This window comes from Callorhinchus milii, unplaced genomic scaffold (assembly GCF_018977255.1).
Source record: "Callorhinchus milii isolate IMCB2004 unplaced genomic scaffold, IMCB_Cmil_1.0 Scaffold3, whole genome shotgun sequence".
Taxonomy (NCBI): Eukaryota; Metazoa; Chordata; class Chondrichthyes; order Chimaeriformes; family Callorhinchidae; genus Callorhinchus; species Callorhinchus milii.
In genome coordinates this window covers 96,805,378-96,821,606 of record NW_024704744.1, presented here as the reverse complement: position 1 = coordinate 96,821,606, position 16,229 = coordinate 96,805,378, and the positions used below count along the sequence as shown (strand labels likewise).

General features: G+C 47.4%; 1 protein-coding gene across 1 annotated transcript in view; it reads right to left on the bottom strand.

The window, feature by feature from the left end:
- The window catches only part of nrxn1a (neurexin 1a), a 740,055-nt gene that overhangs the window by 365,051 nt on the left and 358,775 nt on the right, over positions 1 to 16,229 (bottom strand). Inside the window, exons 11-13 of the mRNA XM_042333191.1 lie at positions 11,243 to 11,624; positions 10,313 to 10,503; positions 5,309 to 5,482 (exon numbers count right to left, since the gene is read on the bottom strand). Of these exons, the coding sequence (XP_042189125.1) occupies positions 5,309 to 5,482; positions 10,313 to 10,503; positions 11,243 to 11,624 (747 nt within the window). The remainder of the gene's footprint in view (positions 1 to 5,308; positions 5,483 to 10,312; positions 10,504 to 11,242; positions 11,625 to 16,229) is intronic.

Sequence of the window (16,229 nt, the reverse complement as noted above, 5' to 3'; positions counted from 1 at the left end):
CCCGAGCTGGTGGTTGGGATCAGGAGGGGTGGAGGGCGGGGAGGGTAAGGGGTAGGAGGGTGACCGAAGGCACCGTCGAAGAAGAGGGTCTTGAGACGAGCCTTGAAGGAGGCGATGGGGGCGGAGGGGGTGAGCGCGAGGCCGAGGGACTGCGGGATGGAGTTCCAGAGGGTGGAGGAAGAGAGGCTGAAGGCCCGCCCGCCAATGGTGGGGCGGGGGACGTGAAGCAAGCCTGCACTGACGGGAGTCTTTAGCGCACAGGACTCGTCTCCCTCGGAGCATTTGGCAAGACTTGCTCGAAGTGAGGAATCGGAGCAAAGCCTCGGGATGCCGCTGCCGGAGCTCGGCCACGGCGAGCTGCAGCTTATGGAACAGCGTACGAAGGTTCGGAGCCAGTCGCTAAAGGTGCGAAAGCTGGAACGGTGCTTTGCGGAAGTCAAAAGTCCTTCGCGCGGACACCGTCAAACCAAAACCGCGAGCAGTGCAGCAGATTGACCCTCGCACTCAGGAAGAAAGAAAAACGTGCAAAGTTTAGCGGTGGTGGTCGGCAGCGAGCAAAGAACTGAAGATGGGCCCGGGGGACATGGAAAGGAGAGGCTACGAAGATCTCTTGAACGCTCCGATATGCCTTTTGATTTCCGCATTAAGTTGCAAAGCTTAACCGTGATGAATGAAGGATAACAAAGAATGTATGGTCAACACCTACATTTTATTATCTCCTTCTCAATTTGTTGCAGAGATTAATCCCTCTCTATGTTCGTCAACCGTTGCTTATTAAAAGAAAAATCATTTCGGGAAAATAATTGGACTTCCTGAGATTGTTTGGGAATCAGCTTTTACTTATTTATTTTTTGACGTCGAGGTAAATAAAAAAGAATCACAAAGTCTTCAAAGTGGATTTCGACACCCGAGAAAGATATGTTCAATAAATAGTCAGCTTTGGTCGACGTTATTCACGTAATAACAAGAGTAATCCTCGGATTTGATGTGGCGCCTTATCATGGCTTCTAGACGTATCAAAGTGCGTCACAGAAGATACTGCAAAGAGAATTGACTGTACAGTTGTGGGTGAAACGCGACAGCCAATTGCGCACAGCAGCGTCCCCACAAACAGTCGTGGATTGAGTGACCAAATTATTATTTGATTTTTTGAGGGATTATTACCAGGCGTGAGGAGGAAGGAAACTTACCCAAGGTTTTGCCCCCTGCCGGGAATCGAACCCAGGTCTCTCGCTTGCGAGGCGAGCGCTCTAACCCCTGAGCTACAGGACTCCACCATGTAATGTGGAAAATTTTTAGGTTTCGTCTTAATTTGTAAGATGGAGATTTCTCCCTCTCTCTCTCTCTCTCTCTCGAAGATGATCAAAGATAAATGTGGATTTAATTTTGCTTTGAAGTGTTAGAGGGAGTCAATAGGTCAATGTATCACTGAGTCATCCATTGGCTTGGTGCTGCATTTTTGTTGAATCCCTAACAGCAGACAGATACAACTTAATAACAGTAATAATCCCTACATTTGATATAGCGTCTTATCGCACCGATGAGATGTTTCAAAAGCGCTTCACAGAATATTTTGTAAAGTGAATTGACCATATATTTTATGCGCGAAATGTGGCAGCCAATTGCGCACAACTGTGTCCCACAAGCAGTCGTGGATTGAATGACCAATTTTTTTTGGAGGGTTTAGTACCCCCCCCGGAAAGCGATCTGCCAATAAGACTAACGACCAGGTTTCTACTTACTGCGAGGATAACAGAGGGGTGTGGACTAAAGGAATATGTCTAAGGTTTCACCCTACCTCTGGAATCAACCCCGGGTCACGAGATTTATTGCCCTATCACAAGATTTACAGCGTTTAAACTCTGAGTTCTTTGTCTCAAACTTGCCCTGGAATCTATTCTGCCATCTCCTGGTGTTGGGCAACAATTTTTGGTAATGACAACATAACATGTAGGAGCAGGAGGAGGCCATTCGGCCCCTCGAGCCTGCCCCGCCATTCAATCATGGCTGATCTTCTAATCTAACTCCAGCTAATAACCTGACGCTGCCTTATCCCCGTATCCCTTAATCCCCTTTGCAATAAGAAATCTCTCTCTCTCAGTCTTGAATATGTTCAAGGACTGAGTGTCAACAGCCCTTTGGGATAGTGAGTTCCATACATTCACTGCCCTTTGAGTGAAGATGTTCTTCCTCAACTCAGTGCGAAAGGGTTGGCCTCTGATTTTAAGGTTGTGACCCCTGGTTTTAGTTTCTCCAACCGGGGACACAATCTCCCACTATCTACTCTATCATTGCCCTTTGATGGTCTTATAGGTTTCTATAAGATCCCCTCTAATTCTTCTATATTCTAGAGAATATAGGCCCAAATTTGTCAGCCTCTCCTCGTAACTCATCCCCTTCATCCCTGGTACTAACCGAATAAATCTACGCTGCTCCCCCTCCAAGGCAATACATCCTTCCTTAAATAAGGAGACGAAAACTGCACACAAAGTCATTCTAAGTGTGGTTAAGTAAATAATCTGTTGATATTAAACTGATTACCTCCCCACTCCTCCCCCCCCTCCCCGACCTGCTCCCCGGATTTTGTCAAGCGGGATGGGTCTCTCCGGGGAAAGAGTGTGCATTCCGTTCCGATACTTTGCCGGTTCGGTTTGCACACGCGGTGGTGGGCTTGTGCACGTGTCAGACACCTGGCTGACCACAAAGAGACGAAGGTTTAGCCTGTAGCCTCCCAACAATCTCAGCTCTGACAGGTAGGCGGTGAATGAACTTGAAGACAATTAGATTTCCTTCCGTTCTGCCATCGAGATTTAGACTGCAGTGCGCCTAAGGCATCTGCTGTTTTAATTTTTTTTGTTGTTTTCGCCCCCGGAATGAAACGAGCTAAAACGTTTCGATCTTTTTAAACACCTTAAGCAATATACAAGACGACTCCACGATAAGGTACACTGTAAAAATAAATCCTACATAGTTGTAAAAAAACACAACATATGTGTATATATATATATATACACACACGCTATATATCCCCAACCCCCCCCCCACCAAAAAAATTAGCTGTTCGCTCCACTAGAACTGCTCCTGTCCCCTCTTCCTATTTCTGCGACTGGATGTGATTGTCAATCAAATATATCCTCCTCTCATGTGAAAAAACAATGATTATTTTGCCATTGCCTTCGCCACCGCTGTGAGCCTTGTGACCTGCGACATGGCAATGTCACAAGGCTGTACATCAGACAGGGAGAGGCAAAGAAACCTCTGCTGGGACAGTCAGAAACAAAACCGCCAAAGCATTTTATAGCCCCCGGCTCGGCCCCNGGGATCCGTGACTGTGAAGCGCTCTGAGACGCCGTCCGGCGTGGAAGGCGCTATATAAATCCAAGTTGTTGTTGTTAAGTGCTTCGAGGCTTCCTCCCGAGCCAACAAATAAAATTGGTCGTTCCACTCCCGGGGTTGATTGTGGGACATTTCCTTGCGCAACGGGCTGCCGCGTTGTGCCCACCAAAAACAGTCACTCCGCTTTCCAGCGTATCCTGCGATGCGCTTTGAGGGGCCTCGGTGACGTGATAAGGCGCTGGAGCAAATACCAGGATTATTAGCGTGCGAAGGGCAACACTCTTAGCTGAGGATGGCGAGTTGTGCTGTATTACATTGAGGAATTACTGCGCGAGTTTGTGAAGTTGCGACAGAAATTATTCGATCATCGGATGAGGCACTCGAGGGATGGAGAAGAGCCTTCTGGCCATCGGGTTGAATGAGGAGTACGATAAGCTAATTGCCCTGCGTGTGCCATCACCAGCCAGCAATCATTTTCTAATGAAGTCTGAACGTGGAAATGCAACGTTGGAACGTTTCTGCTCGACGAAGTTCATCAGCAATAAGCAGACATCTTTCCCTTTGCCCGGGAGTAAGAAACTGCCGGGAGGCAACAGAATACGAGGTGCAAAGTGACATCAGGCAGAACGTCTAAGAGTTGTTACGCAGTGGACAGGAAGCAACAGAACTGAAACGACTAAAATCGTGAAATAACAAGGATCGTTCAAAAAAAAAAAAAAAAAAAGTACACGACATCAACTCAATGCCCATAACATAACATTAAATGCTGATAACGTCAAAAGGTAACGATGGAAAAATTTAACCTTTGGGTTCGTGCGGAAAAAGAAAAGTTACGAGTGTTCCCCGAGTTACACTGAGCGGTCGGTTGAGATTCTGCCGGTGGGGGGGGGGGGGGGGGGTCAGAGAGGTAGCGAGCTGCTAAGGCGTGAAAGGATTCGCGCGTGAGGGTGAGGACCTAGAAACACGTTCTGCTACGGCTTCTTTAATCCGCCATCCCACTGCGTTGCAAATTCAACTTGCGCTGCGTTGTAGAACGAAGTTCAGGTAACGCTGTTCTTGAGAACTACCAGTCGTCTCGGTGATCAGACAGAACACAAAGAAACCTCGGGTCGATCGCGGCGCCTGGTAACGGGAATTAAAGTGCTGCGTAAAGATAATCTCGAAAGGGAACCAGCCTGACATAATGAGTTAGCTCGCGATAATTGGATTGTGTTCTTCTGAGAAAGATTACAAGCGTCAGAATGAAACTCTATTAAATGAGTGGCGTCTTATTCACTGCTTGCCAGATGCTCGGGACTGCATTTGTCTGTGGCAAAAATGTGTTATTAGCGCCATACATAGGCTGCCAAAAAAACAAAACAAAGCAAATTCGACAACTTGTAGCTCGCAGAATGAATACGCAGCGATTTAAAAGAAAGCCCTCGTAAATCATGGGTTTATCCTGCGCGCTCGGGAACGTGATAAAAGAAATCGAAATCAATTTTGAAGACTTCTGATCCTCCCCACAACTGTCATTTGAACAGCGATGAGTGTCGAGACACCAAACAACAAATCGTTCAAACCACCACGATCGCAACAGATTGTGACGTAGTCGGACACTAACCCTGCAATAATTGAACCCCAAAACTAATCCACGTACGGAAAATATGACGCTGTAAAACCTGAATCACGAAGAGATTTGTCCGCACGGCGGAATCTTTTTAAACTTGCCAATTTTTATTTAATTTTTTTAGTGTGAAAGGTGCGTCTCGGGTTTCCCTCGTTTTTTTTGCTGTTAAAACAGATATCGATTTCGATCGAAGAATGTGGAGCAGAGATCTAACGGCTGAACCCAACAGGGGTGAGGAGAAACCGAACAGTTTGCCTCGGTCGTTAGAAACGTCACTGGTCTCTGCTATTTTTTTTTCTTAAAACGAAAAGGTTAATTTGCCATCGAGTGCATTTAACGGGGCATTTTTAAGAGGCTTCCTACCTTCGCAATTCCGCTCAATTTGCCCACTGCAGTGCATGGCATCGGAAATGAGGTCTGGGAGCCGTCCATTCAGGTCTACGGAAGCCAAACAGCCTTGAAATCCTTCCCTTGACGCCACCAGCTTCGGTAACGATTTATACATGTCTTTGGCAACTCCCCCGATGTACAAGTTTCCTGCGGAAGAAGCAGCCAACACACCCCACAATGAGTCCTGTAAGCATCGTGGCTACGTCTCTGTGATCATTAAACTGCACAATAACTTTGTTTTATTCATAATACTAATACTACTAATAATAGTAATAATGATAATAATAACCCTTGCATTTGATACAACACCTTTCGAGCCAGGAGAACGCCCCAAAGGTGCGTTTGATACTCAGCGCGTCAAATAATGTGTCAGAGGAGCAGTTCCCCCCCACCCCCACCTCTCCTCCTCCGCATGAAACTTCACTCAACAGCGGTCTGTGTCCACATCGGGTAATTTAGACACATGTGTTGGGCGCTGGCGTGATACAATATAGTGCAGAGGGAGGGGTGTGCGATGTGGGATGGGCATATGGGGAATGGGAGGAAGGAAAAGATGGGCAATGGACGGGTGGAGATGAGGTGGGGGAAGGAAGGCATAGGGGAAGGGATGGAGGGGCTGTAGGAGGGTGAGACAGGGGCGGAACGAAGGAGGAAGGAAGGAGAGTCAAAACAGAGAAAAGATCACGAAGTGCCTCATATTCATAAAGCAACAGACAGTAACGTTTTAAGAGTAACCAGTCTTCCACTCCCTCTCTGTAGATTAAAGTCTATCCGCCGTACACCCACATCTGCAAGCTTCAAAGAACCGTGGACAGTCCAATCAGCTTTGGCTTCCACACAAATGCTCGGCCAAACGTCGAATCGATCAACGTGTTCGAACTCCGGTTGAATTGCGCAATGAATCTCATTTCCACTGTGAAACTGAAACGTGTGCCTGCAGAAGGAGGGAATATCGCCCAAGCCCTCGGAACATTTGACGGAATGAAACGGTGCATTTATCAAGGCGAAAATCACCCTCGCACCGGAATTTACCCGATGCCCCTGGGAGAATATTAACATTTCTTTTCAGCATAAGGCATTATTATTCTGCAATAGCGCCCACAGTCGTCTGACTCCCGAGCGCAATCAACCGGTTGAAGTGTTTCCACGCGCCGGCATTTGAATGCCGCGTTGTTATCTTTCAAAGAGAGGGTTGTGTTAAGGCTTTAACCCCTCAACTTTGGTGAAAATCTATCGGAGAACATCAATTTAGCTCAGTGTGCGGCAACCTGTAGGGTTTAGACCAACGGTTCAATTTTATTTTAATCCAATTTTCCCAAGTGGTTTTTTTTTTACCCTTCTCCTTTTTCGCTCGTTTCAACCCATTTATTTATGTCTTTTTTTTTTAAAAACAAACATTGCTGAAACCTGTGTGTATTTTTTTTTCCTAATGCAATCCTTCGCTCCGTCATTATTGCCTTTTTCGTCTCCTTACAGAAATTTCATTTCGCTCACTTAATATTCATTGGCGGTGCTGAAAACCGTAACTCCTCGTCGCTATTTATTTGCCGTAACACAAGTCATGAATTCACGCTAACCGTAGCATTACTAAGCTCCCACATTGCCTGACACGTTGTATTACTCTAACCAACTCAGTTGATTTTGTTACGTGTGAGACGATATATTTAGTTCACCGCTTGAAATAAGGTTGAAAAGTAAAAAAAAAACTCATTCACAAGCGATAAACCATGGACACAGTTACATCACTCCTAAGTATTACAGTAACAAAGAGTCCTTTTGCCTCATCGAGCCTACACTGGTGTTTGGATAATTAACCGCGAATTCGGTAGAGGGCCTATAATGCCTCCAAACACTTCATATGGCTTTGTTTTGTAAAGTGCAGTGACTTTATATTTAATGAGGGGTGAATCATAAATAATCCTTACCTTTGGTAAAGCACCTTTCAGAGTTCGGGGGACGGCCAAGATTGTTTCACAAGATAGATATGCTGCAAAGTGGGTTTCGTAGGCGAATGCAACAGCCAATTTTTCCGCACCTCATTGCCCCTACAAACAGCCATGACTATACAGCGCTCCCCAGCACTGAAGGGTCAGTCCACTCAGTGTCTCAAAGTCCTGACATTAGGATTGAACCCATGACCTCCTACCTCCAGAGACAAAAGTGCCAATAACTGAGCCAAGCTGACACCCATTCTGTGGCCCTGGAGCTCAGTGGTTAGAGCACTCGCCTTGTAAGCGAGACACCTGGGTTCAATTCCAGGCAGAGGGCGAAACCTTGGCAAGTTTCCTTACTCCACACAGAGCCTAATAATAATCCCTCCAAAACCAAAAACAATAATAAATTGGTCATTTTCAATCCACTGCTGTTTGCGGAGACGCTGCTGTGCGCAATTGGCTGCCGCGTTTCACCCACAAATATACAGTCAATTCACTTTACAGTATATTCTGTGAAGCGCTTTGAGACGTCGAGAAGACGTGAAAAGCGCTATATCAAATGCAAGGATTATTATTATTATTTCTTAGTTGTCTAATATCTACTTCAATTCCAATTCGCTGCTCTTTCTCTATAACCTTTTATTTTATTGCTTCTCCTCGAATATTTATCCAATTCTCCTTTCAATGACACCTTTCAATGAATTTCATGAGCTACTTTTGTGGTAAAAGCATTCCAATTGCCAACAACTCTCCACCTGAAACATATTCATTCTGCTAACTACCTCCCTCCCATCCGCCTTATCTATTGTATTGAGACACTTCAGGCAGATGTGAGCGTTTACAACCATTGACTCCTCGGTTATAATTGTGCTACAATTGTTTTGCACGGATTTCATTATTGAATCAATGAATAAAGACGGAAGACCCATCCACGCATTGGATGTCAAAACTGCTCGCCGTTCAAAGCAAAGACAAACAAGCTGTGAGTGTGTTGTATCATCGCGCTGTTTCCCTCTTCGGCCGTTCCCCTCCGTTTCCACGTTCAACAACAAACTGCACAGACGCTGCCCTTTACGGTAAATCCCATGAAACGCTGGAAGACGTCAGCTCGACAGGACAGACAACAACAACAACTTGCATTTACAAAGAGCCCTTCACGTGGGGTAGAGCCCCGGAGGGCTTGACAGTGGCGGAGTCTGACAACGAGCCTTGTGGGGTGGGGGATAGGGATGGGAAAGGTGACTGTTTGCACGACCAAAGGGGGGATTTGAAAGTGTGGAAGGGAGGGAGCGAGGCGGAGGGATTGAGGGAGAAGATTCCAGAGTTTCGGGGGGCAGTGGGTGAAGGCACGGCCGCCGATGGTGGAGCGGAGGGGACAAGGGACAAACAGGAGGCCGAGGCCAGCAGGCGTGGGGGGTTGGAGGTGAGCAAGTCGGATAGGTCGGGAGGTGAGGGGGTTTGAAAACGAGCGCGAGGATCTTGAAATCGACGCGATACCAAACTCAAAGGGTTATTATTGCTATTTTCGAAAAGGCAATTAATTCGCCCTTTTACAAACACTGCAAAGCTGAAGAGCTTTCCATTTTCACAAGCCAAACACGCGGAATTTCCCCGACTCCCAATTTGCACTTCAAAATCCGGTTTGCGAATATTCTGGTGAAGACCTCAAAGGCATGACGGCGATTAACTCAACGAAAGCCGTTGGGCGGCGGACGGTCTGGATGTAGTCCTTCAGTTTCAAAACTGGGAACGTTGCTTAATTGTCTTTTGTGTCAAGGTTGTACGTTTCCATTGATTTCTACGCTGAAAACGGCAATTTTCCGCAGACGCGATTAGCTTTCAATGGAGCAAAACAAATAGCGAGAGGGAGACCAGTTTATTCATTGCCTGCAAATGAATGACAATTAGTTCCAAATTTGTGGATGTTTGTTTTTCTCCTGTGTTTTGTCACAATAAATTGGAAAACACGTGGGATTCGCGGGACTGGACTGCAGTTATCCTCGCGCTGTGAAGTAGCCAACAACAACCTGTGTGTATAAAAACCCCCTTTGCGTAACGTAATGTCTCTGAGACATACAACGATGGTTACCAGACACTGAACAGGACATGTGGGAAAGAAGGGAGGTAACCATAAGCACAGTTAAGTTGGCTTTTTATTAATTCGTTTTAATTTCTGTGCGCAATTGGCTGCCGTGTTTTGTCCACAAAATAGACAAGGTCCATTCACGGTACAGTATATCCTGTGAAGCGCTTTGAGACGTCTCGAGGACGTGATAAGGCGCTGCACCAAATGCAAGGATTATAATAAGAAGGGCGTTCAGCCGATTGTATCTGTGCTCGTTCATTTTGAGAAGAAATCCTCTCAGTCCCATTTACCTGCCTTCGTTCCCATAATTGGCACAATCCTGATCCTTATGATTTTCTTTGAAGAGTTTGTGGTCAACTATCTCCATCGAAGAGAGATAGGACGCTGTGGTCTGTTACCTCTCCTGGAGAAGTACTTCAATTCTATAATCCACGGCTATACTGAATAGTGACTGTTACAGCGATGAGATGGAAGTCGGCACAGAAAACTCTTGTCCCGAAGAGAGCACCGCATTCTGATCACACCACTTCTGTGCGCGCGCCCTGAACGGCAGCACATCGGCCAAAGTGCTCAGTCGCACGTCTTCAGGGTGTCATTGCCGGGATTTGTATCTGGTCGGGAAAGGGCGCGGGAGACTGGGAGCAGTTTGCTGGTGACACAAAGTTCATAACCGCGGTGGCACCAAACCAGGGAGCTGGAGTAACACAGCGCAGGTGGATTTGCGCATCAAGTATTCCATGATTCTGTTTTACAAGGACGTGGGAGTAGAGCAGGAGAGTGGGACTGATCGGGCAGCTCTTGCGAAGAGCTGGGATTCTAGGAATAGGAGCGCGTGTTGCCACAAACACAGTCGGGTATAGATGTACAGTTGTAATTTGCCCTTAGCAAAATAGGAGACATCTCGATCACGGAACCGGGAGACTCAGAAATGGTCAAAATCCACAGAACAAGCCGTACCTTTGAGATCCAGGTTCTTGGCACCAATTGTATTCTGAGTGTTCACTTTGGAGTTGATCCTCACCGTGTGCAGATTGTTGGTGTCCCTTGAAATCAATACGTCGTGCCACTGATTGTCATTCAGAGTTTTGTCAGAGTTTCCTTTAATTAGGGACGGGCCAGTCCCTAAATCAAACACGTAGTGGAGGTATCTGGCAGGAGAAGAGAAGAGAACAGCAGCACGTTAGTGTTAGCCTGACCGACACCCAAAATGGAAACAAGAAACGTCAACCTGCTCTCGTAATATTTTGACCAGAGGAAAAAAATACTCTGGCATATACTCTGCGGAAAAAAAACACACTCTGCCAAAGATATGGTAAAAGTACTGCCAATCTTAACGCCACAGTCACGCAGAATATCGACGACATTACAAAGGGGGAAAAAAATCCAGCCGTTGCTTTCCTTTGGGGAGTCGGAAAAAATAAATAAATGGTATTAAAACTTCAGGAAGAAAACGCTCGAAAGCGGCTTTTTAACTTTAAATGTGGCGTATCGTTTTGAGCCAGTGGGGTGGGGGGGTGTGTGGGAGAGTGGAAATCAAGCTAAACAAATCGGGTCGTAATAATAATAATAATAATAATCCTTGCATTTGATATAGCGCTTTCACGTCGGGAGGACGTCCCAAAGCGCTTCACAGAACACACTGTAAAGTGAATTGACTGTATATTTGTGGGCGAACGCGGCAGCCAATTGCGCACAGCAATGTCCCACAAACAGTCGTAGATTGAAAATGACCAATTTATTATTGTTTTTGTCTTTTTGGAGGGATTATTATTAGGCTCTGTGTGGAGTAAGGAAACTTGCCCAAGGTTTCGCCCTCTGCCTGGAATTGAACTCAGGTCTCTCGCTCGCAAAGCGAGTGCTCTAACCACTGAGCTACAGGACTCGTACCCTTTAACCAGTTCGATCACAATAAAATCACTGCCATCGCCGCTGTTGAAGAGTATCAGGCCGTCGACGGACGTGGTCTTGAACTGGAAGAACAGATGCATGGACGTGTAGGCTTGCAACGTGGAAAGCGCCACGTAGCTCGATTTTGTCTTGAAGGTCACGGGATCAGCAATTATTTTGGTGACACCGATCCTGGCGTTAAGCTCGCAGTAGTCGATGTCCCCGTTTTTGCACAGGTCAATGTAAGGCATGCCGTTGAACGTCAGGCTCTGCAAGTGGCCGATGAAGTTGGACGGGACATTTGACATGTATCGCCTCTCGGTCACGATGCCCGTTTCAACGTTGTGGAACTCGAGACGAGTGTGGTCTCCGGCCATTTGGCCTGAAATTTGAAAGAAAGACAGAAAAAAAAATAGCATTTGAAAACGAAACCCCCCCAAAAAAAAGACGTTACCTCGGACAACAGCGCCTCGTCGCATCGGCGAGACGTCTGAAAGTGCTGCGCAGGGGGAAGAAAGGGGGGTTGTTGACCAGGATACTAGCGGAAACTCCTCTCTCTTTTTCTCGCAGTATCTTGGCCAACAGGATCTTTAGTGTCCGCCTGAACGAGCAAACTGGATGAGGTTTAATGCCTCATCGCTGTGTTGGATTCTCAGCCTACGCCGAGAGTTCAACGACCCGGAAAACATTCATAACGAGTGATATTCATGAAAATACGATAAAAAAACACAGTCAACAGAGGAGTACCTGCCTCAGTTTAAACTCTATTCCCACGCCACTAATCAATTGCTTCCAACCTTATTACCGTCAACGTCATAATCAAAGCAAATTCAACAATTTTAATTGTCCGGTCCTCGGGGGGAGTAGAGGGGGTGGGGGGTGAGGGGAGGGAATCTTTAAAATCAACATTATTTACGTGGCTGCAATGAATATTCGGATACTTATCGCGTTTCCACAGCATCACCTGTCAACAGAAAATCTGTTCTCATGCAAAGCCCCGAAATATCCAGCAGATGGTGCCCGTCGACACACTTTTTGTCGCCAACTGCACCAACCATCCCCCGTACACACAAACACACACGAAGAAAAGAGACGTCTACTCGTATTGCAAGATATTTGCACAACGCAAGAGCGATCAGAAGGCTCTCCGGATGGTGTGGTCAAAGGCCCCGCATTTCACTTGGTCTCGGTTGGTTCCTGGAAAGAGTTATGACAGAGAACTGGCTTCCACGTGAAGGCTGGGTTGAGCAATTTTCCACCGTTCTGCTTGACGGCGAATTTGAAGGCAAAATTGTTGCACGAAAGGCCGCGGGTTTGTGGAATTTCAGACCTCAGCGCTAGGAATTAGGATTGATTATTCCTCTGTGATCCACAAGGTGCATCTGAGACACGTTAACTCGGCACAGATTGTGGACTCGAGCCCTGCCACATTTTGGACAGAAATGCTAAGCGCTATTCCAGGCAGTGCCTTCAGCTGTTAGGCGCTCGCTCGCTTTGCTTTCCCTCGCCCCTGCAACCATGGCCCACCTCCGCCGTTATCTCTCCCCTTCAGGTGGCTGAGAGTCATCGCCCGCAACCTTCCTCGCCTTCAGGCTCAAAAAGGTTTGCCTACGGGACTTGCCAGTTCCTCCCTCGACCAGCCGCAGACTATCCAGAGCTCTGCAGCCTGTGTCCTCACCAGCCCCCCACCCCCACCCCCCATAAGCCCATTGCCACCAGCCAGGCTCAGCTCCACTGGCTCCCCATTCCTCGGGGGGATTGAGTTCAAAACGCCTCCAATGGTGTCGTTGCCCCACAGTAAATCTGCAACTTCCCCGCGACAGACTGACCGAATAGTGATGAAATTGATCACTGTATTGGGGGTTCCGGTCGAGTTGCGTAACACTGCTGCCTCGACACACCCTCCCACGCCTTTGGGGCGTCTTTCTGACGTGAAAGGCGCGATATAATTTGTTGTTGTTGTTGTAGCCCTGGCAGCTCAGCAAAAAAAACATCCCTCACCCACTCCGACCCAGCGTTCGGTGAACAAACCTTCAGATGTTCTGCCCCCGTTCTTTGGATCTCTATGCAAAGTCCTTCCGCCTTAAAAACCCATCTGAAAAAACTCTCTCTTTAACTGCGCTTTCACTCCTCCTCAACTCTCCCCCCACCCCCCACCCCCCGCCCTCCCACCAGCGAGTTGCGTAAAGCACTTTGAGACATGAAAGGTGTTTATATAAATGTAAATAATTGTCGATTCGTTTTCAATCATACTTCAATATTTTGCCATTCCTTTTTTTTTCGCCCCCTTTTCAATTTGCATGGTTCACTTCCATGAATTTAAATAACCTCCAAATTCAAATCGAAACGCTTCTCCGAGCGTTTTTTCCTTTGTTTTTGTAACATCGTTTTGCTCTGCCCGGAAACATTCCATCTTTGATTGAATGAAAGTAAATGTAGATAGGTTCCCAAGGAGAACAGTTTATTCTGCCCGCGGCAAACGGCACTTTCAGATGTTTCCAGAGTGTGCGGTGCTGTCAACTGGAATTAAAGTTGAAACACCTGGATTTGAGGGGAAAAAACTCAGTGCTGGGCTTCACGGGATTTACTGGAAAGCGTAGTGGCTGTGTATTTCGTGAGTAAACACGTCAGCCAATTTACATAAGGCTGTATCCCACGGTCAGCCATAACACGAATCACCAACGTTATCTCACTGGAATCTCACTGGTGGGTCAACATTGCCCTTTGTGCCTAATAAAAACAATCCGACTAACATTGTCAGGAAGGGCAGCGCTTACGGCCGTTGCCTCTTTCGTTCGGTGACACCGTGAAAGAGGAATTCTTAGCATCAACCCCTCCGCTTTTGCCCCCTCCTTGCCCGCCTTCGCCTCGCCTCGCCTCGCCTCTCTCCCCCGGTTTCGGTGTCGAGCTCTGCCGCTGTTTAAGAGCTCCGAAACACTGGAAGGGCACTGTATCAATTAGAAATCGCAGGCAGCGGGATACACAGTCCTGGAAACTCGTCCCAAGAAAGAGGAAAAGAAAAGGAAAAGACGCGACTTTGATAAAAGTCGCATTGTGCCTGTGGTTGTACGTCAAGTCTCCTGGAGAGGAAATGACCCAAACTTCAGATATGTATTTCCTCGACCTAACCTCGGCCGAGGTATTAACCAAGGCCGGGCTTCTTCCAGGCGAAAGGAGTCAGACACCCACGAGGAGAGAGAGAACGGTTGTGCATTTTATCCCCTTTTGTCCCTTGATGGGACATAATGAATGGTGCGGTTTATCCTTGTGAGGCTCACCGGTTCATTACTCGCTCCTAACGAAGGTGAGTGTTATGTGTGAGCGTGTGTGCTGTTTTTTTTTACACACACACACGCGCGCGCACACACACGAGCGCACACACACACGCAAGCCACTGATGTGTTCTCATGTCCTGCTGCGAAGCACTTCGTGCTCATCTCCTGTCATGTCCTGTCCGGGTCCTTCTCGATGGCCCCGTGCGACAGGTGCAAAGAGCATTTCTGTGTCACTGGAAGTGCTGCTGCAGTGTTTCGGGCGTGCAAAGGAGGCTCAGAAACGGTTGCCAAGCACGCGCTCTCTCTGTCTCTCTCTCTCTCTCTCTCTCTCTCCCAAGGGAGTTGTGGGCAAGTTTCCTTACTCCACACGCCTGATAATAATCCCTCCAAAAAACAAAAAAAACCAATAAATTGATCATTTCGATCCACGGCTGTTTGTGGGACAGTCGCTGCTGTGCGCAATTGGCTGCCGGGTTTCGCCCACAAATATACGGTCAATTCGCTTTACAGTCTGTTCTGTGAAGCGCTTTGAGACGTCGAGAAGACGTGAAGAGCGCTACATCAAATGCAAGGATTATATATTTATTATTATTATTATAAGGGAGACAGACAGTCCCCAGTATCTGTGGAGAGTGTGTCAGCTTCAAAGCTCAAGACCTTTACCTCCTTCCCCCACAAACCTCCCCCCCCCCCAACTGCCCCCAATCCCGCCCCGACTTCCCACTGCGGAGCGAGAACGAATGAAGGACCAGACGGGCAGCAAAATAAATCTATTCCCATCACTGAGGCCGACCTGGCAGCTGTTGCTCACCCCCTGCAAGGTGACTCCATCCGTCCCGCACCCTCAGCCCCCACCCCCCTACCTCGGCAACCCCCACACCCTCCTCACGCCTTCACCGTCACCCTTCAGCCTCAGTGTTCGTTCAGCACAAGTTCATTCTCTCCATCCTCTCCATTCTCAATCCATTCTCTCCCGACAAATGACAGCTACGAGTTCAATAAGCGCTGTGGAAAACCATTATCCACTCCCCCAGACTTCACCGGACTGTGTTCAGCAAAACTTTTGTTTAATTCTTTTTGGATTCGACTGTGGGTGCGACAGTGCCTGCCAACACCCTGGGGAGGGTGCCTGTCAATTACTAGGGCGAGGGCGCCGTTTGTCTCAAAGTCAGCGTTATTAGCTTTGTGTCTTTTACACGCGATTTTACACCGCGTGCTGACTTTTTTTTTTGGGGGGGGGGGGGGCCCTCGTCTCCTTTACCACCCATATAAAAAAAAACACACGGTACGTCGTCAGATCACGAGGACGCTACCTTTGCCGAATTATGTTTGGAACGATTCGCTTTAATAATAATAATAATAATAATCCTTGCATTTGATATAGCGCTTTTCACGTCGGGAGGACGTCCCAAAGCGCTTCACAGAACACACTGTAAAGTGAATTGACTGTATATATTTGTGGGCGAACGCGGCAGCCAATGGCGCACAGCAATGTCCCACAAACAGTCGTGGATTGAAAATGACCAATTTATTATTGTTTTGGGTTTTGGAGGGATTATTATTAGGCTCTGTGTGGAGTAAGGAAACTTGCCCAAGGTTTCGCCCTCTGCCTGGAATTGAACTCAGGTCTCTCACTTGCAAAGCGAGTGCTCTAACCACTGAGCCACAGAACGCTTTCTTTGTGAGGGTCGCTGAGGTAGCTCACAGCACAT